Source organism: Musca autumnalis, unplaced genomic scaffold, assembly GCF_047663935.1.
Source record: "Musca autumnalis isolate F117 unplaced genomic scaffold, ASM4766393v1 scaffold_4, whole genome shotgun sequence".
NCBI classification, from domain to species: Eukaryota; Metazoa; Arthropoda; class Insecta; order Diptera; family Muscidae; genus Musca; species Musca autumnalis.
The window spans coordinates 144,122,508-144,148,671 of record NW_027411977.1 but is presented as its reverse complement, the minus strand read 5'-3'; the positions used below and the strand labels follow the sequence as shown (position 1 = coordinate 144,148,671).

General features: G+C 38.2%; 1 protein-coding gene across 13 annotated transcripts in view; it reads left to right on the top strand.

Moving 5' to 3' along the window:
- Nucleotides 1-25,614, top strand: part of Hipk (Homeodomain interacting protein kinase) — a 182,086-nt gene extending 156,472 nt beyond the window's left edge. For 3 of the 13 annotated variants that reach the window (XM_073985751.1, XM_073985752.1, XM_073985753.1), the window contains exons 4-16: nucleotides 14,340-14,695; nucleotides 14,773-15,093; nucleotides 15,357-15,457; nucleotides 15,521-15,730; nucleotides 15,802-16,242; nucleotides 16,310-16,616; nucleotides 19,584-19,852; nucleotides 19,933-20,174; nucleotides 20,249-20,806; nucleotides 21,233-21,487; nucleotides 22,334-23,250; nucleotides 25,173-25,334; nucleotides 25,546-25,614. In XM_073985751.1, coding sequence (XP_073841852.1) covers nucleotides 14,340-14,695; nucleotides 14,773-15,093; nucleotides 15,357-15,457; nucleotides 15,521-15,730; nucleotides 15,802-16,242; nucleotides 16,310-16,616; nucleotides 19,584-19,852; nucleotides 19,933-20,174; nucleotides 20,249-20,806; nucleotides 21,233-21,487; nucleotides 22,334-23,250; nucleotides 25,173-25,313 — 4,118 coding nt within the window. In that variant the 3' untranslated portion in view covers nucleotides 25,314-25,334; nucleotides 25,546-25,614. Of the gene's footprint in view, nucleotides 1-10,047; nucleotides 10,177-14,043; nucleotides 14,248-14,339; nucleotides 14,696-14,772; nucleotides 15,094-15,356; nucleotides 15,458-15,520; nucleotides 15,731-15,801; nucleotides 16,243-16,309; nucleotides 16,617-19,571; nucleotides 19,853-19,932; nucleotides 20,175-20,248; nucleotides 20,807-21,232; nucleotides 21,488-22,333; nucleotides 23,251-25,172; nucleotides 25,335-25,545 lie in introns of those variants that run through there. The other 10 variants (XM_073985748.1, XM_073985750.1, XM_073985749.1 and 7 more) reach the window with 8 other exon arrangements.
- The last annotated feature ends 550 nt before the right edge of the window (nucleotides 25,615-26,164 follow it).

The following is a 26,164-nucleotide window of genomic DNA, read 5'->3' as shown; positions in this document are numbered from 1 at the left end:
AAAAACAAGTAAAAAGTCCTTAATTTCGGCCAGACCGAATTTTTTTATACCCCCACAATAAAATATTCCTAATTAAATTGGAATAGTTTTCACGGTGCGCCTGAACTAAAATTATGAAAAGAGCTTACCTGGTGCTTATTCTGAAACTACAATGTTAAAAAAAATGCCGGATTGCTTTTTAAATAAATCGCGGTCAAAGTTCACATTTTTAGGGTTTTTCTAAGTTTTCACGATTTTGCTTGTAAACCGCAAATATTATCGAAATGGAATTAGAGAAAATGTAGCTGTGAAAATTCTCTACACGATAGATCTTTATGACATTTTCATAGGTTTTAACATTTTTGAGATATAGAAGTTCAAATTGGGACAATGCGTCTACTGTCTCGCCTCCTTAAAAAACAATGTCATGCCCGGTGCGCCTTTCTTTTTTATTTGCAAATTCGGTATTCGAATATAAGCGACCATACAATTGTAGCATATTTCATTGCAATTACATAGATTACAAATGTCATATTTTTTTCATGACATTTATAAATTATTGATAATTCTTTCAAAACTGCTTCTATTTCTTGATATACTGCGCCTTTACTAACTTTAAATGCAAACCGCTTACCACTGGGAAGTTTATGCGGATTCTGAAACAGAAATTTTCATAGACGAAAAAATCCAAAAACAGGAAAAAAACACTGGAGTGATTTTTTTAAATAAATCGCGGTCAAAGTTCACATTATTAGGTTAATTTTAGGTTTTCGCGATTTTGCTTGGAAACCGAAAGACCTATCCAAATGGGGCTAAAGAATATTTTAGCTGTTGTTCCTAGGTTGCAGCATTTTTTTGAGATGTATGAGTTTAAGTTGGGAAATTGCAGTCATGACATTTTTTTATAAGGAGACGATACAGTCAGTGCATTGTCCCAATTAGAAGTTCTGTATCTCAAAAATAGTCAAACCTACGAAAATATCATTAAGTTCAACCTTGTAGAGAATTTTCACAGCTACAACATTTTCTCAACAGCTACAACATCGCGAAAACCTAAATTAAACCTAAAAATGTGAACTTCTCATCTATGAACATTGTAATTTCAGAATCAACACTTTTAGGTGCAAATTATATAATCTAAAATATTTATCTAAATTATCTAAACTAATCTAAAAAATGTTTTCGGTTGTACCTTTATATGGTGGCTATATCAAAGTGTGGACCTATCTTGACAATTTTTGGTGGAAAAGTTTTGTAACTGCAGGGAACCTCAAATGTCAAATTACGGGTAGTTCCGTCAAACAATGTTAATAAAACCCTCAAAATTACGAATATCGGGAGTTGCCGTTATATGGGGGTTATATCAAAACATGGACCTATAATGACGATTTTTAGTGAAGAAGTTTTTTGACCACTGTCAACATCAAATATCAAATTACATCTAATTCTGTTGAATATTGTAGCAAAAATCCTCAAAATACCGAAAATCGGGAGGTACCGTTATATGGGGGCTATATCCAAACATGGACCTATGTTAACGATTTTTGGTGGGGGATTTTTGGCGTCTACAAAGAACCTCAAATGTCAAATTACAGCTGATTCGGTTAAAACTTATAGTTAAAATCCTCAAAATACCGAAAATTGCGGGTACCGTTATATGGGTGCTATACCAAAATATGGACCTATAATGACGATTTTTAGTGAAGAAGTTTTGTAGTCACAGAGAGCCTCAAATTTCAAAAGACAACCAGTTCGGTTAAAAATTGTATCAAAAATCCTCAAAATACCGAATATCGGGAGATACCGTATTTTTGGAATATAAGTTTCTTGGTCACTAGGAACCCTAAATGTGGCTAAAACCCTCAAAATACCTGAAATCGGGCGATAAAGTTATCTGGAGGCTATACCAGAACGTGGGCCGATATTGAAATTAAACTTTCAGCGTCCTATCTCCATTTTTGTGATTACAAAAGACGGATGGACGGACATGCATTGATCGCGTTACACACTGAAAAGCAAACTCTATATACATACCTCTCTTACTATGGTGGATGTTATAAAAAAATCATTTCCATTTTACGCATCAGCTACGACAATTTCGAATCTACATGAGTCGCAAGGGAAAAACCTAGTGGTTGTAGGCGATGAATTTGAGAAAAACTCAAGTTAATGTTTGATTTTATACAGTCTAAGAGTTGTTCAAAAATTCAATACTTTAAAAACGCAATTCTAACTCAAAGAATATATCAGAAGTTTATTTTAATCAGATATCTACAATAGTCTAGAAGTTATGGTCAATTTTTATAATTGCAAAAAGTTGCTGATTTGTTCCATGTGTTCTTTATGTCACATGGAACAAATCAGCAACTTTTTGTCAATTGTGTTCCACCTCCCCTAAGTGAAGTGTTGCTGTGAACCGGAAAATCGGGGGGGTCAAATGAAACAGTTGTATGTATGTACCATTTTCTATGTTTCCTTTATATTTATTGCCACTTGTCACTTTAATGAATCGAGATTTTTTCTAATTTATCTTACATGTTTTGTGTTAGGAGGCGAAAATAAATTTAGTTGCATTATAACTAGACAGCGGAATCCTATGCAAATGTATATATGGATAGGATGGTCGTAGAGAAAAATCTGATTAGACAGAAACTAGTTTTATCAAAAAATAGCGAATTAGGCCCAGAAATGTTTGCATATTTTGCATATCGTGCATATTTTGACATATTTTTACATATTTCTATAAAATGAGCATATGCAAAAATATATATAAGGATTTGTGGTCTAAAAATCCCACCGAAATGATGGCTGAAATTTGGTATTAAGTCTTCGTTAGGGGTATGAAACTTTACACCTGAAATTTGTCCGCATAGGTCCACGTCTTCGGATAGCCCCCATAGAATGGTACCTCTCGATTTCCGATATTTTGAAGGTTGTGGCCTCAACATCACACTTAAATGACTGACATTTTGTTTAAAGTCTTCGTTGGGAGTGTAAAACTTTCCACCTGAAATTTGTCAGTATAGGTTCACGTCTTCATATAGCCCCCATAGAACGGTACCTCCGGATTTTTGGTATTTTGAAGGTTGTAGCCTCAATATCCCACCGAGATTTGGTATTTCGTCTTCGTTGGGGGTACAAAACTTTCCACCTGAAATTTCTCGGTATAGGTTCACGTCTTCATATAGCCCCCATAGAACGATACCTCCGGATTTTGGTATTTTGAAGGTTGTGGCCTCAATATCCCCCCGAAATGTCTGACATTTGGTATTAAGTCTTCCTTAGGGGTATACAACTTTCCACCTGAAATTTCTAGATGTAGGTCCACGTCTTCATATAGCCCCCATAGAACAGTACCTCCGGATTTTTGGTATTTTGAAGGTTGTGGCCTCATTATCCCTCCAAAATAGGTGAAATTTGGTATTAAGTCTTCTTTGAGGATATAAAACTTTCCACCTGAAATTTTTCGGTATAGGTCCACGTCTTCATATAGCCCCCATAGAACGGTACCTCCGTATCCCTGATATTTAGAAGGTTGTGACCTCAATATCCCTCCGAAATGGGTGAAATTTGGTATTAAGTCTTCATTGGGGATATAAAACTTTCCACCTGAAATTTATCGGTATATGTGCACGTTTTCATATAGCCCCCATAGTAGAAAAACCGACTAAAAAATCTGAAAGAGCATGGTTCAAGACCTTGAAAGGTACCTTTATTTCAAAATGTCAAAAATGGCGAAAACACAATGATCTTGCGAGAGAATCAAATAAAGCCTTGGAGAATTAACTCCACATCCACAGAACAACTAAACCTCGTACCTTGAAAGCAATCTACACATCCGCAGACGGCGGTGCCGAAAAGGACATTGAGGGTTATACTGAATGAAAATTCCCCGTGAGTTTTCTCACGTTCTCATTTATGTTGAAACGGCAGAGAAACAAAACTCATAGTTTTCATTCGGAATAACTGCCATTAGTAAAGCCCTTGGTCCATTCACACAATTGCGCAAAGTGTTTGGAATTCGAATTGTAATAGCGCTAAAACAATTTTTCTAGATTTATGTTCTCTCTGTGTTATTCTATGGTTGCGGAACATGGTTTGTGACAGAGAACATACAGAGGAGATTGCGTTCGTTCAGATGCCTACGAAGAATTCTGTGTATGTTTTGGCTTCGATGAACGCCTAACGAACAACTGTGGATGGAGGCAAATATGGTTGACATAAATATCGAAATCTGTAGAAGAACATTTGGCTTCGCACACCTTCGCACAACACAAGAAAAAGTAGGCAACCGCGTTTAGACTATGGGATGGGTTCAAACAAAAGTGTTTCATTATATATTTATGTATTTTATTGAATTAAAATGTTTGTAATAATAACAAATTGTAATGCAAATAAGCAATACTCTGAAGATATGACTGCTATGACTATATTGTTTCCCTAGTATATAGTTTTACTCTTCTCTATCCCCTTAATCATCTCATTTACTGCAATAACACAAAATAATGCTCTTCTTGCCGTTGTCAATTTCACATGAAAATCGCATCAAATCAAATTTTCCACTTTCTTATTTGGGAGGAAAACTAATCGATTTTCTCTATCATCGTCGCCATGGCAATGTCATGCCAATCTATGAACTGACACGTGGCAAATTTCATGATAAATAAATTTGGATTGATGGGTAGAAGTAACATTAGCTGCTGCCGTCATCATGCAACACGTAGTAATACCATGTGATGATGAATGTGCCACCATGTAGCAGCAAAAACACACACAATCCACCATTTATCAACCGTGAATATTGTGTACATATCTGTTGCACACATCTAATTTGTACATATTGTGAAATTTCTAATGTTAAATATGTTGCGAAGCAAGAAGTATTACCCTGGTGATAATTAATTTTTTATTTAATTTTCTTTTCTTTACAGGTAAGCGTAGCAGCCCGGCCGGCAACGTTCGTGAATAAGGAAGTTCAAATGAGATGCGGTGGGGTAATACTGTTTATAATTAATATTCTAGCACAGAATTGAATGAGGAATGCGGTAAGAAACAGCGGATTAAATAGCTTACTAATCGTGTGCCTGTCTTTTTTAATATTGAAGTTATATGCAAATATTCGTGAAATCTGTAGGTGAATGAGGAAATATCGAAGTATATATTCAACATTACAATTATTCAAATTTTCTAACAAGTCGATTTAGTAATTTACAATATGTATATGATTTCGGCTGAATATGCTTACTAGGGTTATGACAATTTATGAAATGAAAAAAAAAATCTCAAAAATGATTTCCTGTTGCACGAATGAATAAACTTAAGCCTACTAATAACTAAAATAACGTTTATTCCAATCAAGTATTGAAAAACGTCATGCACAAACCTCCTTGAAAAAATTTTATTTTTTTGTTAAAAATTTATATCTTTGAAAAAAAAGCGTTTACGATATTTTTATAATTCTCAGAATTAAAGAAAATTTAGAAACAAATATTATGTTAGTTCATTTATCTCATGTGACTCTAAAGTTTATTTTCAGTTATATATCTGCTTACAGTTTCATAAAAATATTGGCCATAATTCTGATAAATTCAAATTTTTAAAACATTTTGTGCGTGAGGCTTTTTACCGAATCGCCTTATAATTAAGATTTTATGTAATCTTATGTAGAAACTCATGAATGAAACAGGGATATGAGGTTGTAAAAAAGTCATAACCCTAATGCGTACATACAAAGGTTTGTCTAACTAGTTGTTGTCTTTCCAAACCGCTACTGGTAATAACAATTTTTATTGCAGGAACATGTTTACATTAAACAGTCTGCGCTTTTTTCAAAAAAGCAAAGGTACCTACCGGTAATGGAATTGTTAGATCAACTCAATTTCTTCCTCATCTTCACAGAGCCCACAGTAGCAATATTACTATCCTTTCACTTGCTAGTCATGGAATTTATGCAGCAGCGACCATTGATGACATCCACAACAATCCTGATCTTAGTTTTGCTTAGGGTGGTGGATGGGGTCAATTTCACTATACCCAGCAAAAGATTGGGAGCCACATGAGCCGAATAACCCATTACACAGTAACGTAAACATGAAATTTCTAATTTGGGTTATTCCTTAAAAATTTTACAAGACAAAACTTCTTTCTTCACTCCGTGCCAAGTAATGAGTACGGTGGCACGGAGCGTGTAAGTCCGACTATAAAACCGAGAGTTATGTGTTTAACGCTCACCCTCGGCAAACAGTTTTTATACCTTCCACCATATGGAGGGTATAATAAAATTTGTCATTCCGTTTGTAACACATCGAAATATTCGTCGGAGACCCTATAAAGTACATATATTATTGATCAGCATAAAATTCTATGTCGATTTAACCATGTCCGTCCGTCCGTCCCACTGTGGGCGAAATTCAAATCTAGCGGGGAAAAAGTTCGAAAACTGACCAAGAGCTAAGTAAAAATCATTAATGCAGTATTTTTCCAAACATACTGGTAGACCTAAAAATAACAATCAGTATTGTATTTAATGGTTATTGGCCGTTATAACGGTACATTTACTAGGAGTTTTTTTGCAAGTGATAAAATCGAATTTTTTTTGATGACTTGTATATTGACAAGTAATATGGACAAATAAAAATAAATATGACGGTAATTTAATTTTTTCAGATAGTTTCTAAGAAGTGCTTATTAAAAAAATAATTGTAGCATTATTTAATGTTGTGAATATTCTGAAAAAAAAATCTTTAAACATTTATATGAGATTTTTTCCACTTACAGAATTTTGAGTAAAGTGCAACATATGGGAAACACACGGAAACACTACAGGACTTTTTTAATATTTGGGAGATTTGTATGGGGGATATACCAAAACGTGAACCTAAGTGAATAATGTTTCGTGCGTAGATGTTTTGTCTATTAAAAACCCGAAAACAAAATTTGCAGCCATTTCGGTTGGAAAATGTTGCTAAAACCTTCATAATTCTGGATATCTGGAGATACCTTTATATGGGCACGATATCAAAACGTTGATCTAGGTCGAACATTTTTGGTACGGAGGTTTTGTGTGTACTTAGAACCCGAAATACCAAAGTACAGTCAATTTGATTGGAAAATATGAAGAGTACATTCAAAATAACGAAAATCTCGGGCATAGACCAAAACGTGAACCTAAGACCCCCATCATTAGAACTAATGTTATATACCCCTGAGGATCCTAAATACCAAAATAAAGCAAAATTAACAGTGAAATGTGGTCCACATATCCAAAATACCTTGTATGCGGAGGTACCGTTACGAGGACGATATGCTTTAACGGTGCGCTATATTCGCCATACTCAGTGTAATCATACCTATACAAATAAGTAACATCTTTACCAAATAATAGCCGCTTACCTCAATTAGTTTAGGAGTTATTAATTTTTCCCCGCTAGATTTGGATTTCGCCCACAGTGCGTCCGTCCGTTCGTCCGTCTGTCTGTTGAAATCAAGATACAGTTCGCAATTTTAAAGATAGAGAGTCAATATTTGGCACAGACATTTTTATTACTTGCAGGATGGTTGGTATTGAAAATGGGATATATCGGTCCACGTTTTAATATAGCCCCCACGCATTCATATAGCCCCCTTAGAATGGTACATCCCGATATTCGGTATTTTGGAGGTTTTAGCTTCATTATCCCACCAAAATGGCTGAAATTTGGTACTTAGTTATCGTTGGGTGTATAAAACTTTCCACCTGAAATTTGTTGGTATAGGTTCACGCCTTCATATAGGCCCCATAGAACGGTACCTCCCGATATTCGGTATTTTGAAGGTTTTAGCTTCATTATACCACCAAAGTGGTTGAAATTTGTTAATTAGTCTTCGTTGAGGCTATAAAATATCGTTTCATCTGAGATTTGTTGGTATAGGTTCACGTCTTCATATAGCCCCCATAGAACGGTGCATCCCAATATTCGGTATTTTGAAGGTTTTAGCTTCATTATCCCACCAAAATAGTTGAAATTTGGTAATTAGGCGGAGTTAATTACTTTCATAGATGAAAGAAAACTAATTATTCCATTCTCTTTCAATTTAATTTTGGTGGAGGGTATAAAAAGTTCGGTCCGGCCGAACTTAACGTTTTCTTACTTGTTTGTTAGAAAAATTACGAAGAGTTGGTGATGCACACACATGTAAGAGTTTAAATAAACCTTAATGTTCGTACGCGTGGCAAAGTGGCAGCAGTTTGAATGTTCAAATCCAGCAGAGAGCGAAATAAAAATTTGTAGTATGTTGAAAATGACCATAAATTCACCTCAACTGTTCTAAAAATAGAACATATCACTAATTTACTCAAAGAGTGACACATCTTGCGCAGACGAATTGAATATGCTATCGAACGTTACACCCAATATTTTGGGGTAATAAATGGCCGGAATCAGTACACAAATCAGTGAACAGTGTGGCAGTGGATTTAACGGCGGATATTTTCATATTCCTCATATCGTCACCTGAAATGTCCAAAGACGTAAACCTCAACGTAACCCTTTGAGGGGGTCAGCTATGTAGACATTTAACCTATTACATATGTAATAGACTATATGACCCCACGCCAAATTCGTACAATCATCTGTACGATCTCTATGCAGTATGGAGGGTGGTGAATTTCAGAAAGGAAAAGGTTAAAAAGTTCCGGTGATATCATCCCGCCATGGGGAGCTCTCTGTTTCACTCTACGGGGTTTGAACTTTTTGTTTCTGAATTCCACAAACGACTGGAGTCCACACATATTGTTGATTATCCAACGGATAATGGAGAGTGATTTTCTCTATATCCTTGAACAGCTTAGCGTGGTTGGTGGTATCGAAAGCTTTCGAGAGGTCAACGGCATAACGGCCTGTTCTGGTTCAGTCTTCTACTGATGTTGGGCAGCTGGAAAACTGTTTCTCATCATGCGAAATTTGGTCCAAATCGACGAAAGGATCGTTAGTAATCATTCGAATCAGCCAACCAGACTGCCAGACATTCGGACGGGCAGGGCTAAATGGACTCAACCTGGCCAACTCCTCCATAACGAATAGTTCTCTGTAACTGCGCAAAATGGTCTCATTATAATGAAAATTATCTAAAACATGTTAATTAATTATAAAAAAATTGAAATTCTGTATCTTTTTTGCAATATTATTTTTCTATGTTTTGAGGGAAAGCTTAAAATATAGGTTTCCTTCAAATTAAATTCCATCACAGTGAGGAATTTAGTCTGAATTTTCAAAATGCTTATGGCATTTTGAACCTCGATAACAATTATCATTTTTTTATTTTAAGAATTTCCACGTATTAGAACTTTTAGTTCGAATAGACATACCGTCCATACCTACAGTTACCCTTAAACACCTCTCTAGTACGCCTATTCTACGTACATTTTTTATTGCATTAATTGTCTCTAATACTTCCGTATTATAATTACGTTCAGTCTTTCATATCATGAGTCAACTGTTTTATATATAGAAAACCCTAATAGATGTACCATTATATCATTCACATATTCAATTATTAAATATTTCAACTAGTGGACCCTCATGTCGGAATTACTCATTACATTGTGCTAAGCATATTCCTTCAAATATCCGACAATGATTCGATTTCTATTCCGTTGGAGATTAATAACTGTAGTTGGGCGAAAGTAAATATTTTCCCACATTTATTATTCTATGAATTCGTTTGTGGTGTTCCCATTCGGGACAAATGTTGCTGCCAACTCAAATGACGTTTTTTTATACGATTTTAATACAGTTGACGTTCATCGCCGCCGCCTATTGCTGTAACCATTTTTCTGACAATTAAATAATTAATGCCATATACAATCAACATATCTATCATTCATGAAAGGAATTAATTTAAAGTCAGCTTTTGTCTAACCACTCAAAGATAGATTGTCGTTATAAGTATTCTTTCCTTTGTGTTCCAAAACTAAAAAAATACACTCTACACACAATGAGATGGACATGGACTAAATTTATATATTGGTTCGCTGGATGAGTGGAGTTAAGCCAGAATGGATAAATTAGTAAAATGCAATGCACATTTGTTTGACTAAGTTAGTAGTTGGTTGGCTTATAGCTGCTGTTGCTGGTTGGTTCGATGCTAGTTGAGCGTGGTCGTGGTGTTGCAGTTCAGTGAATTCTGTTCGTTGTGCAGCTGCAACAAATAGCAAAAGTGACAACAAAAATAACACCAATAAATATTATTTTTCTTTTGGCCAGACAACAATTTTTGTGTGACTCTCACACCACACACACATGCACACACGTTAAAACAAAATCTCCCATTTATAACCACAAGAATATTTGAAAAACACAAATTTGCCTATCTCGTATGTTTATAGATGGCGTTGTACCCCCGGTGCCGCCATGTCCATTATAAAATAAAATGGCAATGGTGGTGGGATGCTGCCAACCATCGGTCAGACACTCACTATCTGTCAATTGTGGTCTTTCTTCCATGCACTGTTGTTCGAAACGTAACTAAAAAATGTGAATATTGTAAAGATTATTTTAATGGACACCTTGATTATTGTCGTAGATAACTGGAGAAATTTGTTGCCAGACACCATACATATTGTACAGGATGTTGAAAAGATTATTCGAAAGACCTTTGTCTTTATGGCTGAAACTTCCTTTGGCACTATTACTAACAGCATGTCAGTAATATCATTATCAATATTCTTCACTCCTGCAGTCCTTTCCAGCTGCATAATCTGGTTATTATCGGATTTACCAGATCTAAAAACGTATTAATAAGGCCTATGTCGCTCACACAGGCTTCGGTCGTTCACACAGACATTCGATTCGATTAAATAGCCGAGCCCTGTAATGTTAACCTACAGTCTTACTTATCTCCTATACCCATGTATTAGATACGCAAGTTCCAATCATCTGATATGCGCTCCTATTGGTGCTAACGAGCTGATGCACAAACCTTATCCGCTTGCCGACTCCGATATTTAACAATTCGGTTGGTAAATCGTCGTTTTCTGCTGCCTTTTTATTCTTCAACCGGCTTATCGCTGTATTCGCCTTGTTTTGGCTAATTCAAGATACAATATTCCCTTGGTAGTCTCCGGCGGCGTGCCGTCATCAAATAATTTTCGGAGATCATTCTGGCTTTTGTACATATCGATTTCTTCACAATCCACTTTTTCTTTGTCTATCTTCTTCCTATTAAAAATAGGGTTTCCCCTCAACCTTTTCTGCCGATATATCTCTCGTATCCCTATATACCACAATATTTTCTTCCCTCCAATTTTCTATTTCTGGCACATCAACAGTCTTGATCGTACCCTGGGTTCCTTTGTAGAGGCATCCAGTCTGATAGCCACTTTCCGTCGTTTTTGTTGTTGTTTCCTGCTCAATTCGGCTCTGACTCTATCTCCAGGTCTAGGAATGTGGCTGCTGGTTGTAACCAGTGATCCTTGCACCATACCGTGCTTAGTTGAGCAAAACTACTCTGGTTTGTCATGGTAGCTGACGTTCCTCAGGTGCGATAAATGGGGGACTTTATCTGAGGACCACACTCACACGATAGTTGTTTATGGAATCTGCGACTGCACCTATGTAAGGATTATTTAAACCTTTTGATAGGCTTGTTAATCTAGGGGTTCTCTCGTGTAATGTTGGACCTCCCTTACTAGATCATGAAGATCTATCCTAATACGGCATTTGAATTAACTCTCACGGTAACAACCGGGCAAGTACTGCAACGAGAGCATGGCATTGTCTTGTCGTACTGGAAGAATCTTCGATTCATCATGCATGCCCTGATGACATGAGGAGGCAGCCGGTCGGCGTACTGACAGTTTGAATATTGTTCTATCGCGTTACATTTAAGTTCCCGGACCAAACTGGCTCCGCATAGCTTACTATAGACTGCCCAATCCCGTAACTTAAGGACCTTGCTCCTACATCTCAGCATGTCGCAGATAGTTGTGACATGATCGGACGACGTGAAAATACTGTCGAAGGATATACATAAAATCTTGAGGTAGTAAGTGATTGGAATTCTGCTGTCATCGACCATGACATTCCACTTAGTGCTCACCTCTGCAGTACATGTGGTGAACAGAGTGACAGTAGACTTAGAGCCTTTCCAGCCTTTCATGAATGACATTAGGGAAGGTACCTGACGCCAACAAGATCGTACAATCATCTCAATGCCGTCTGAAAGGGTGGAATACCAGGAAGGTAGACAGTTCCTGAATTCAAACTTGGACAGAGAAAAGTCTGGTTGTCCTCAAACAGTGTGGAGTGCTTGACAGTACTAAAGACTTTTGAAAAATCGAACGCCATCTGTATTACCGCATGGCAACGACATTGTCGTGTTGTGCTGCTTACGGAACACATGCTGATGATCGGAAACTGGATATCTATTTCTGATCATGGGGAGGAGTTAAGTCTCAAGAGACTTTGCTCGGGCGACAAAAACCAAATTGGTCTGTACGACTCAACTTTGCTGGCGTCTTTATTTTCCCGATTTCGGGAATGATATGGGTGGCTAGCGACGGGTTGAGAACTTTATTGAGATATCCGACTCACGCAAATCCAGCTGTTTCAGATTTACCATCAAGGCCCAATGGTTTGGATGATTTAGCGCTTCTGATGACAATCTACCGGTCCTATCGACAAACTGTCGATTGAAATAACTTGCGCACCTCTTTGGATCAGTTAGCGTAACATCGCCAAACATGACTGAGGTTCTATCTTCCTTCTTTCCAGGGTTCGAGAGTGACTTAACCGTTGCCGAAAATTCACTAATTCCCTCTTCAATGTTGCAACTCTTCAGATTATCTAGCCTCTGCTGGGAATTTAGTCGGGTATTCGACCAGCTGGTATTTGCCTTCTCATTGATAGTGCAAACCGTAAAGCTGTCAATCAGCTCAGCCAGTACTATACCCCTATGGTCATTGCCGTGGACCGAATGCAATAGGACTGGTGCAATAGGAAAGCTAATACCCCACCTCTACTTCTGGCGCTATGCTTACTTATTACCTTGTAACCATCACAACGCCGGTGTCAGATCTGTTGGATTTGGTGATTGGGGTTTGCGGGGGAGTATTGTATTCTGATGACGACAAATCACTGGGGGCTGTGTTCACGCAGTATGTCGTATTACCTCATATGGACTAATCCAGAGCAATCATGCACCCACACCAAGCATCTATTGCATATCATCAAACTTTGAGAGTGGCGGGTGCGGATGTGACAAACCGAGCACATCCAAAAGAGTCGGGAGCAGGCATTCCGGATATGCTGCACCCAACACAGAAAAAGGATACAAATACAAACATATGTTCATGCCGCTGGCCGGAACACCCTCCGCATTGGGATTAAGCAAGTGATTGTAAAATATTAACTCATAGTTTACCTTTTGTTGAAATTGTTTTTATTTTAACACCACTGTGCATCAACGCCTTTTACAGATAAGATGGAAAGTGCGTAGTGATGCCGGTTCTTCAATGCGTCGTTGGCTGTGCTTACGCTTTGTTCTGTTGTTTCAGCAAGCAGCCTTTACATGTTCTTGTCTAAGTTGTGGAATTTTCATTTCAGAATTTTTATAAATTTAACAACATTTTATTTTATTTGACTTTTCTATGGCATAGAAGATGGGTGGCGCAGCGGTGGGGTGTTTGCACGATTTTTGCCTGCTAGCAGCACTAAAGTAAAATTTTACTTTATTGTATTTTAAGAACAGACAACGGAGGAGACGGCCATACTTAAAATGAAAAAATGAAAATGAAAAGCGACGATATTCTTTTCCTGTTTTGTGTGGCTTTTGTGTTTCTTTTTGTTTTCATGTTTTTCTTTTTAAAGAATAAAACAAAACAAAAAAACTTAAACACGACAAATCTGCACCTTTCTTTATGGTGTCACTCTTCAAGAGTTCCTTGTAATAACAAATAATGACCACACTTTTGTTCTAGCTATATTCGTAGCCAGAGTGAGTGTTCATGTGTGCGCGTGAAGGGGGGGAGGGGAAGGGGGAAGAGATATGGTGTGGAAGTGCATATTCTTTTCTTATCCACAATAGGCCAGTTTATTCGTCGAAACATTTTTCAACAGAACATTTATTAGTTGGCCAACAGTCAACAAAGTGCAGCACCTTAACAAAGAAAGCCAAAAGTGGAGGTCTATGGTCTTTTGGAATTTCTGGCTAAAATGCTGTTTCAAAATCTACTAAGAAATGTCTACAAGCTGGGGAAAACATACGATAAAGGTGGAAATACAGAAAAAAGTAGAGAAGGATAAACAATTTCTAGTTAAGTTGCCATTGGCATTTGAAGTTTACTAATATTGCTTTATCTTCTTTTTCTCTGTTCTTTACAGAGTGCGATTGTGGTTGTTTGGATTCAGCGTCTTCTACAAACCTCGTGGTGAACGGTGGCAACAAATCCTATTCAAACTACAGTAACAACAACAGCAGTACTGGCATTAAAAACTCCACCAAAAGAGAGTCGGCAACGACTGGCAAAGAAATCAGTGTTGGGGTCATAAGCAGCAGCACCAACGTGGCGTCCTCGGCGGTGGGCAGCAACAGCCTCAAGACGGCTCATACCAAAGTTGCAACATCTGGGGGCCATGCCAATACGCAGGCCCCCAGTAAACGCTCTAGCAGTGGGGCAGACGGTGACTATCAGCTGGTACAACATGAAGTGCTATATTCACTATCCGCTGAATATGAGGTGAGTATACGATTTTTCCTTTTTTTAATTTCAATGTAAATTTTATAAATTCTCCTCTCCCTTGATTTCCATTCTAGGTTTTAGAATTTTTGGGTCGTGGCACATTTGGTCAAGTGGTAAAATGTTGGAAACGTGGCACCTCGGAAATTGTTGCTATAAAAATTCTTAAAAATCACCCCTCATATGCTCGTCAGGGACAGATTGAAGTGTCGATATTGTCGCGTTTAAGTCAAGAAAATGCAGACGAATTCAATTTTGTACGTGCTTTTGAGTGTTTTCAACACAAGAATCATACCTGTCTGGTATTCGAAATGCTCGAACAGAATTTGTATGATTTCTTGAAACAAAACAAATTCTCACCTTTACCTCTTAAGTACATAAGGCCCATATTGGAACAGGTGAGTTAACTAACAAAATAGAGGATCTAGCAATACGCTGCAATTACTTAGTTTGGTTCGTACGGAGAAGGCGCCTTTAAAGTCAAATGTAAACAAATTTGGAGATACATTCCCTCACCATCTATATGATGGGGGTTATTTTGAATGAAAACTCGCCGTGAGTTTTGTCTCTCTGCCGATTCCACTTAACAGAGATTGACAAAACTCACGGAGAGTGCCTTGGGCTTTTTGTATTCTTATGTTCCTTTTTCTTTTCGTTTTAGGTTTTAACAGCTTTATTAAAACTTAAGCAATTAGGTTTAATTCATGCCGACTTGAAACCCGAAAACATTATGTTGGTAGATCCAGTAAGACAACCCTATAGGTAATTGTTTTTAATGGGATTTTATTTTAAGAAATGTGAAATCTAATTTAAATTATTTTACAGGGTCAAAGTCATAGACTTTGGCAGTGCTTCACATGTCAGCAAAACAGTTTGTAATACATATTTACAATCACGTTACTATCGTGCACCCGAAATTATATTGGGTTTGCCATTTTGCGAAGCCATTGATATGTGGTCATTGGGCTGTGTTGTTGCTGAGCTATTTTTAGGCTGGCCTTTGTATCCAGGATCATCAGAATTTGATCAAATCAGGTAAGTTGTATCTCGACGTTCAAAAAAGAAAACCTTTTTTGCAATTCTCTCTCTGTCTCTTCGTCTATTAGATACATATCACAAACTCAAGGTTTACCCACTGAACATATGCTGAATAGCGCCTCAAAGACATCGAAATTCTTTTATCGTGATACAGACTCAACGTATCCTTTTTGGCGTTTAAAGACCATAGAAGAACATGAGGCTGAAACGAATACCAAGAGTAAGGAGGCGAGAAAATACATTTTCAATTGTCTGGATGATATTGGCCAGGTGAATGTGCCCACAGATCTTGAGGGTGGTCAGTTGTTGGCGGAGAAAACAGATCGTCGTGAATTTATTGATCTACTGAAACGCATGTTAACCATTGATCAGGAGAGACGTTTATCACCCGCGGACGCCTTAAATCATTCATTTACTCGACTAACCCATCTGGTGGACTATGTCTACTGTAATAATGTCAAGGCCTCGGTACAAATGATGGAAGTTTGTCGAAGAGGCGACTATCATCCGTAAGTTTAAATGTTGAGATAAAGAAAAAAAATTGGAGTTTTTCGAATATTTTCCTTTTTTCCACAGAGTACAGCCCACATCCACCCTGGTGACAAATTTCGTTCCAAGTACATCTGAAAATATGACATTTACCATTAATAATCAGCTAACAAGTCAGGTTCAACGTCTGGTACGAGAACGTCCACTGGCTTATGAGGGTCTTTATCAAATTTATGGCGGCCGAAATGTTGGGCGCCAATATCCCCAAGGTCGCACAGACACCTTCCAACATCAATTGGTATCGAACATTTTATGCCCGCCATCGTATCAGGCAATGCCCAGTCCCACCAAACATGTTGTAGTTGGTAGTGCAACCATGCAGCCACCTCTACAGGTAAGCGTTTTCAATATTTTTTTAAGAGAGTATGGAAAACAAGAAGAAATTGTGTTGTTGAGTTTTTTTTTTTTTTTTTAATATAACAAAAACAAAATTACATAGTTCATCCTAAAAAGAAGCAGCAGGTGGCAATGACTTAGTTTGGATATACACTTTGGCATTCTATTTCCAATGGAAAAGGATCTCATAGCTATGGAAGAAATGAAATTTTGCCTCTCAATGAATGGGAGGGGATATACTGTTAGCTCGTGAACGAGTCTGTGCGAACTACGGAAATTTCTACGATTTTTTTATACCAATTTTTATTTTATAAAAAAAAAAAAAAAACATTATTTAAGCAAACAATAAAGGCAAGATTGTAAAGTGTTTGTACTTATGAACATGGGTAAGGGTTTCACAGTGATAATCGATAATAGAATTGTATTCATTGATATTAGAGAACGCTTTTGCACCATGTTTTGGTTTAGTACCCATATAACGGAGATTGTGGTTTTTTGAAAGTTTAAGGCACATTATCCAATCTGGCTGGAATTTAGAATTTGGCGTTGCCTAGGAAATGTAGAATACCACCCTACAGACCCCAGTAGTACCCGACGTTGTGATAAGTGGATAGTTTAAGCCACATTATCCAATTGAATTGTCTGAAATTTCAAATTTCTGCTTCCAAAGGGTAGACATGCACGCTCCTATAGTAATAACCCCGCCTCTCCTCCATTTTTTTGTGATCTACTCTAGAGGTTTAAAACTTCCTTGCAGAAAAATTCATACAAATATTTCCACGTTTTTATATTGCCCATGGCATTTTTAAGGTTTGAGGAACGTAGATTTTAAGGATGCGGAGCTATCAATAGTAGAGTAACTGCTTCACTGGGAGAATTGAAGAGGATGAAAATGAAGTTTCCTGACTATTGCAGCGTTGTTGATCGATGGTTCGTGTCCTCGCATTTGTGTTACTGCCTCCGCAGTGGATGTGGCGAGCATTCGCGTCGCATCAAAGGATTACCTGACCTATGCTCCCAGCTCGTCCAGCAGCTCCCGTGATTAAAATTACAATTTTCGAGATGTCACCTCTACTTTTCTCCACTTAAGAAGAGAAAACGGTATGGTTATTGCCGCTTAGTCCACTCACCTTAATTTTTATACAAATAATGTTCCTTGACTAGGGCGATGTCTAAGGTCACGAGAGTTTGCAGGAGTTCGGCAACAGCAGGTTTGCAATGATGTGCATTAATCCGCAGAGCTAAATTCTTGGTGCTTCGTCCTATTGGTGGCTCGAAGCGATTCGGAAGCATAATCTTCCTAATCCGAATTAAGCAACCGACCCAGCATCAAAATTATGATGCTACAACAACAACGGATACGCCTATTCGGATCAGCCTTGCGAACGATTGCCAACCTTAGATCACAGGGGAAAATCGGTCAACAGCATGGGCTTCATGCTGTCCGTCGCCGACGCTGACGAATGGACCGGACCGGCTGTGAATGCGTCAACTTCTTCGAGGCTGATTTTCCTCCAATCTCATAATCTTCACAACCACTAGTTGTGATTTCGGATTGGCCGTCTGAGGACTAGCGACTTTTGATGTGTTGACGAAGACACAGAGGGGTTTTGAAGTTGAGGCAGGTGAGAGAACACCTAAACCGGCTCGGAGAAATTAATTACAGTCTCAGTTTGATTTAATCGCTTTGTTCGAGGACGCGCCTTTACCTGAACAAAAGGTTCCCTCGTTCCCTTGGAGCCTCGACATGGATTCCCCCTTGTCCTTAAAGTGGGAATTTCGCTTATAGGAGGTTCCCTCTAAGCTATTTGAGGATATTTCTCTCGAACTTCCTCGCAAACTTGAGTTTTGATCTTCTCAGTTCAAATTTGCTATCGCTGATCGTATTCGGATCTATGTTTACGCATTCTTATCTATTACTTCTTTAGCATTGACATTTCCGGTGGTCAGAGGTATCAGTGAAACCATTCGTCTTTTTGATGGCTGATTCTCCTTTTCCACTTTCCACCCCCAATGCTTCTTGTCTATGAAGTCCGGTTCAAAGAGACAGGTCAATTTAGCATCCTTTCCAAAGGATTGGAAGTGGAGGCATGGATCACTGTCGTGTTGATGAACTTGTGGAAGTGAAGTCTGAAGGTACCAAGGCATCCACACCTACATCAGCCAACGACATATTTTAGGGTTTTGCTTTTTCTTAGTAAAAGTTAGTATATCCATATATTCATTGTCTCCATTCCTTGGCAAGGACTTGACAACTAAGCCTATTATTCGTTGAGCTCCCAGGTATCAACGAGATTACGTTCAAATACAGTGTATTTTCTATTGCAAACCTTGAAAACACGAACGCAGTCTCTTTTTAGGTACGAGATCACTATCTGGAGGCACATTAGAAATTGGTAAAATTTTAAATTTGGTCTTCACTTCTTACAGAAAATCTTTGACATAGGTCTTATGTTTTGGTAGTTTCCTCATTTAGCTGCAAGCTTAACCTATGTCCGGGGAAGCCTACTGCGTCCTTATTCACACTTTAAGTTAAACATTGTCTAAAAAAGAATTAGCTGGTACTATCGTCCTTCAAAGTTCTTCTATATTTAAGGTAAAAGGGAGTTGATCATCCATACAAGTTTTGGATACCTTAATAACCCATCAGCTGTTTAATTTCATCAATGCTGGGCTTACTGTGTTATGTAGGTTTCTGATCACCAATAAAAAAAAACAACAACAAAAGTTCCAACACTGTTTGCAAGGGGTTTCCCCGTTTCTCAATGATTTACATGCTTTTTATATGACTGCAGTTGCCACTTGAAGTTTCATAACACAAGGATAATTTTTAGGATAAACTATTATTATATTTTTCAACAACACTTCTTGCATATACCACATATTCCGTACTGATTTTTTTAATTTCCGCAACATTTGCATGGAATGACTTATATTCATTAATTAATTTAAGTTTACTTCACAGCAATATGTCAATGTTCCCGTACCAGTGTCTATGGTTGAACCAACATCTGGTCAACGTATGCTGCTGACGAATCGTGTGCAGGCTAGCGGTGTAGCCTGGCCACAAACAAGTCGTCAAATGGCCTTAGTGCCATCATGGCCGCAACAGGCACCGGCTCATTCGCTAATTGTTGATCCAGCACCATTCTTGAATGTTGAAGAAATCTATCCAAAACATTTGAATATACCTCGTAATGATCTCAAAAAGGAATCACCCGTACATCATTTAGTGTAAGTACAAGATGATAGACCATCTAAAATATATTTGATACGATTTTAATTCGACGATTTTTTCGAATATATTCCAACAGAAGCAAAGGAAACTCCTATCGTGTACCACGTCATGACAAAAAGGAAAATCAGCAATTGTCACCGGTCAAGAAGCGAGTCAAAGAAAGTTCTCCACCACACCAACAACGCTACAATCGTACGTCTCATGTATCGCCACAATTTCATAACAGCCATCACAATTGTAATTATGGCAGTAACAATGGCAATGGCTATAGTGGTCAAGCTATTGGTGGTGCAGTGGTTACATCCGCCTCTTCAAGCAGTAAGCTTTTCTTTCTTTGCAGCCTCTGAGTGAAAGCGCAAACGTTTAATAAACTTAACATTTTCTAATTGCAGACATTGTCAGTGCTAGTGGCAGTCACCATCATCATGGCTCCACATCAAATCAATCGCATGTTATTAGCACAAATCCTGTATATGGCAGTCATCACATTGCCAACAATTGCGGTGGAGTTAGTGGTTCTTCGGGTAACAGCAGCAGTGCTGGTGGTTATCATCATCACTCGTCTTCATCTTCTGGAGGACATCATATTTCGTCACATCATAGCCAACAGCCTCAACATGCGCATCAACATCATGGTGCCATTGTCAAGCAGCAGACAATAACCATACACGACACGCCATCGCCGTCTGCAGTAATTACCATTTCTGATAGCGAAGATGAAGGTAACGATGTACCAACAACAGCTGCGTCATCATCATCGAATGTCGCTCCTGGAAAGCAACGAGCACATGCTCAGTCACAGACCACATCGTCAATGTTGCAGCATTCGGCATCTTCATCCTCCTTGGGTGGCTGTCGCAATAGTGGTCATCAACATAGCCATTCGCATCAGCAAAGTCAAAGCCAACAGCAACAACAACAAATGCATCACCAGCAGCAACCAACCTATGGTAATATATTTTTATTTTTTTAGATTTGAATGTATCAAAGGAGCAGACTAAGGCTTAGTTTTGGCAAACAATATCCACAGTTTATTACAAATTGTTCCCCAATATTAATTTTAATTTTCAATGAACTGGTGTTGGAAAACATTTTTAATTCACAAAATGTTGCCCAAAACAAGTTTTCCTTTATTTTCTTCTTTTTCGTGGTATTTATAAAATTCAACCGGATGTGGCAAATAGACATAAAGTTGAGACTTTTTTTTTCAAAATTTCATTTCACAAAAATTAATTGGCTTTACGTAAAGGTGCTAGAGACATAAATGAGTACTTTTATTTTCTCTAATGGTCCTTCGGTGTTTTTTTCTTTTCATTGAAAATGTTTCTCCAAATATGTTTCAAACACTAAATAAAATTCCCTAAATTTGTTATTAGCTCAAACATCTGCAAACAATTCTTCAAATCAAAATAAATTTCAACAATATCAGCAAGCGATGAATATTAATCATAATCATCAAACGCTATCACATCAGTCTCAACAACAGCAACAACAACCGCATCAACAGCAACAACAGCAACAACAACAGCAGCAGCAACATCAATCGCAGCAACAACAAACGACACATCATCAGCAAACGCAACAACATCAAGTGTCGCATAATGTTGCTGCTGCCGTTAAAAATAGTTCAAGTAATGCTTCTTCTTCTACTTCTAATCATAACAATATCAACTCGAATAGTAGTGGTAGTAATAGCAATCATAACCATAACAACCATCATCATCACATAACTACTACTAATGCCGGCAACAACATTAGCTTTGATCACCACAGTAAAAGCACAGTTAGCTCGAATGGCAACAACAAACCGGTTTCATCGAATGCCACAAATCATTTTTCTTCCTCCACAAAAACCTCTTCATCATCGTCCAGTAATAGTAATAACAATAATAGTAGTAGTACGGAATTTGGAGTTGGCGGAAGTGGAACCGGATGTGGGTCTGGATTTGTTAATTTTTCAGAATCCGGTTGTCATAACACTCCATCTCGCAGCAGTCAGAACAATCAGCAACAACACAATTCGAGCGCTAATTCGAATGAAGTTAAACATCAAATAACATGTGGTGGCATATTTCACTCCTCCTCTTCCAATACCAAATCTGTTTCCACTTCCATTCAACACAATTCTCACAACATTAGCCATAATAATAATAACCAACCAAATCATAAGCATTCAACCTCTAATCTTTTGTACGGTGGTGGCGGCGATAGTAGTAGCAATCACAATGTTGTTGTTGCTTCTTCATCGTCCTCATCGACTTGTGCCCCCAATTCGGCAAATTCTAACACAAATTTTTCAATATCCTCTAATCTATTTGCCACATCCTCTTCGTCCTCTAATTCCTCACATCATAATCCCTGTACTACCTTATCCTCCTCCTCCTCCACCACCACCACCACTTCAAACTCCACTTCATCAATAACCAACCACCATCGTTCTAAACATGTACAACTAGTAATACCATGCGTAACCGTAGGTGACAACGATCATGATGAGATGCGTCGCCGTAATCCCAACAACGGTGGTCACAATAACAGCAGCAATAATGTACATGCTGTTAGCAACAGTCCCAAACAACACCAACCACCGCAACAGACGCCTACATATCCAGCCTCAACCAATGTGAAATATGAACCTGGTCAATCGCAAAAGAAACGCATATTGGCCATGGCTCAAAACGAATGCTACATACCATCATCGCACTCTAGCACCAACAGCAGTTCACAGACCCAATCGCAGCCATCTAATAGTTTACCACACCTACCCACCAAGCAGGAACCTGTAGAATTCTACGAATATCCTGCTCATCAACAACAGCAAATGGACAATAAGCGTTCATCATGGGCAGCCGCAAACTCATCGGGTGGCAGTGGTGGTAGCCAACACCAATCGTCATCATCTGCTGTACCACCGTTGGCCCATCATAAGCGTGAAGCTCCATCGGCAGCACCATCTTCAGCCGCCGCTGCTGCTGGTACATATGTACAACAGCCTACATCATCGGGTACATCCGTTGTTCATCCACCAATGGCTCATTCGAAGAGTTCCTCGTCATCATCATCGGCCGCAGCAGCTGCCGCCGCTGTTGGACCACCATCATGGGGAGCGGCACAAGTGTATCGTCAGCCATCTCAAGGTTCCCAATTGCAGCAGCAGTCGTCTGGTAATGGTGGTCAATCACATCAGGGTAATACAACAACACCGATGGGAAATTCGCCTTCATCGGCGGCCGCTGCTGCAGCGATATTGCAGCAGGATATTTATGCAGCTGCTGCTGTTCAGGGTGATATGTATCGTCGTCCAACGGTATTTGTTTCACAGGCAGCACCAACTTATGCTTACAATCGAGCAGTTGTTGCTCCACCACCAGCTCATAATAGCTCGAGTCGACAGGTAAGTCCTTATAATTTTATTTGTCATAATATGAATTAACATAAGACACTCCACGGGCCTTACTAACTAGTAACCGTTAGCGAGGAGGGTAATGAGAAATTGACCTAAAATATACATTGACAGATCGAATAAGAGCCACAGGAACCGAAGATAAAGACATACAGACCAAAGATACTATCGCTAAAAAACGTATGACCGGTGCCCTGCACATGACATAAAGATTATTCTATTCGATTTTAATACCTTGTTGCAGCACACGCCTTAACGTAGCGTATAAATTAAATTAATAATAAGTAGTTCCGGAAAAGTAAGATTGCACCTAGTATTTTTTCGTAGGGATTTAGGTTAGGGGATATGTAGCGTAACTACGCCACTCGGAAACTTTCCGGTCACAATGGGTCATCCAAAGATATCAAGAAGGAAGTAAGGGTTAGAATAGAGTAAGACTAGTAAATGTGCGAAAAAAAGGAATGCAAAATAGGAAGTAGACTTAAATATTTCATATATATATTTATGAAAAAATTTAAGAGTAGTGATGATTGGTAATATGTCGTATAAGCAGTTTACGTATTCGGGTTGCGATGTCCAAGCCATTTCAAGTTTTTTTTTAATGATATTAATGGTAGCGTGTTCCAAAGTTGGATATAAGGTTAGACTTGGTGGAAAATATACATCAAGTAAATAATGCCTCTTGCGAGCTAGTATTGCTGGTGAAATTTCTAATTTCACAGTGTCAGGTAAGGACTCCAGTTATTATCCTAAATTCAGTTTTGCTCAAATTTATGAGTGAATTTCTTCTGTGGCCAAAAGGCTCTTGACACCTACGTTCATTATGCCATAATTTTTTGGCTCTTTCATCAAAGAACGTTCCAACGTTTCGAAAAAGTGGCATATGGGTGTTTTGCTAGACTTGTTCATTGTAATAGTTCATCTGTCTTTTCGTTTCCGATAATGCCACAGTGCCCTGGTATCCAACATAGTCGGAAAACATTTCCAATGCTGTTCTGCAGTCAAAGACGGCTTCAAATCCCGATGCTAAAGGAATTAATGCCTTTGAGGAGCCGCTCGACTATTCACAAAGATAGTCACTGGTTCAAAGATCCCAGCATTCAGACTTTTTATCAATTCTGCTGTCTTCTTGATCGGGAAGATTTCAGCTTGCAATACACAAAGTCGTTGTCCAACTTGTATGATTATTCAAGACCTAGCTCTTCACAGTATACGCCAGCTTCGGTACCTCCTTCCATCTGAGAACTGTCTGTATAGAAAGCCAGACCGTTCAGTTCCAGTCATCTCTACTTGGGATTACATCTTCAAATCTCAAGACTGATAATATACATATAATCGCTAATTTTTTTCAATTTATTTGTAATGCCCAGTCTTTCGACCTTAGGGCTAAATATTACATTTTATGTTAAAATAACAAATTGTGCCACTCAAATATACTAGCTTAAAAATATTAAGGACGGGGATGCTAAACTACTCGAAAGCGCAAAAAAAACTCAAGGAAAGAGTAAGCGGGGGGATATTAAACTACTCCAAACAGAGCTTACTAGGTTTATGAATAATAGTAAAATAAATAAGTTATAAATTAATAATAAAAAAATGTCCCACGAGGGCCCACTTTAAGTTGTGCCCCTAATGCCCTTAGAATACATCCATGTCCATAAGTGTTGTCGCGCCAACGGTTCAGTTCGTAGAAATTTACTCTCTTAACAAAAATAAGTGACCAAATCGCGCATGATAAAAATTGTCAAAATATTCTTCATCACAGTTAAGAAATAATTTGTCCTATGGGATAATTTTAGATTTTAGTTCAATTCCAATCATCGGCACTTCAAAACTAACAGCAAATATTTTATGAATAGCATATCTTTTTTACACATTTAAAAAATACAATTCTTTTTTATTTTTCTCAACAGGTCATACCCTCACATCCCTTGCCCGCTCACATACAATTCCCAACACAGTACAGTCAATTTGCACCCCTAAGTCCAGCCCAGGTAGCCGCCAGCAAACATGCACATTACGCGCCGACGAATATATGGTATGGGGGCGAATAAATACTGATTTAAACATAACGAGTGAGTCAACATCAACAACTAAAGAAAATGCAATAAAACTAAAAAACAATTTGAAAGCATTTCTCCTCTAAATGAGAATTGTTTAATAATATTATTTATTTTCTATTCCCTTACCTTTCGAAAACGTCCACCAACACCCGTATCCAAAAATATCCTTTACAATCCATCCCCATGTCTATGCCATTCTCCTCCTCCATTTGACATTCTATAGATCGTTCATGCATGATTGCAAGCAGCTAACAACAACAACAACTTTCCGCAATATACCCAATAACACCAAGACGATAAAGAACAAGAAGAAGACGATGGAGAACTTGTCGATTAGAAGTTATGAAGACGACGATAATGATAACGACTTAGAGGAAGAACACGACGATGATAATTTGATGACTACAGCGTCAGTGGCTGCAAAATCACCGTTGGACATACAAAATGTCCATTTTAATCAGTGGTGGTTTTTAATGATGCAACAGACAATTTATAATATTCAAACACAACAACAGCAGCAGCACCTACACCATCAGCCACCACATACAACACAACTTCCACTACCACCCCCTATGCCATTTAACACTCCAATGTTGCACAATTATTTTGCCAATAATGATAAAAAACCACTGATGATGACCACCGAAGCTAATATAGCAGCAGTTGCCACAAATAATGTTACTGAATCGAAATTGATAAATGATCCAGGAGAAGACAGCACAACGGCAACTGCTACTTCCATAACATCACTTTTCGAACACAATGATGCTACCAGACAGTCCCAAGAGGAACGGCGGCGACAACACCCAATGCAAAACTGTCTTTTCGAAAATTTCGATTAT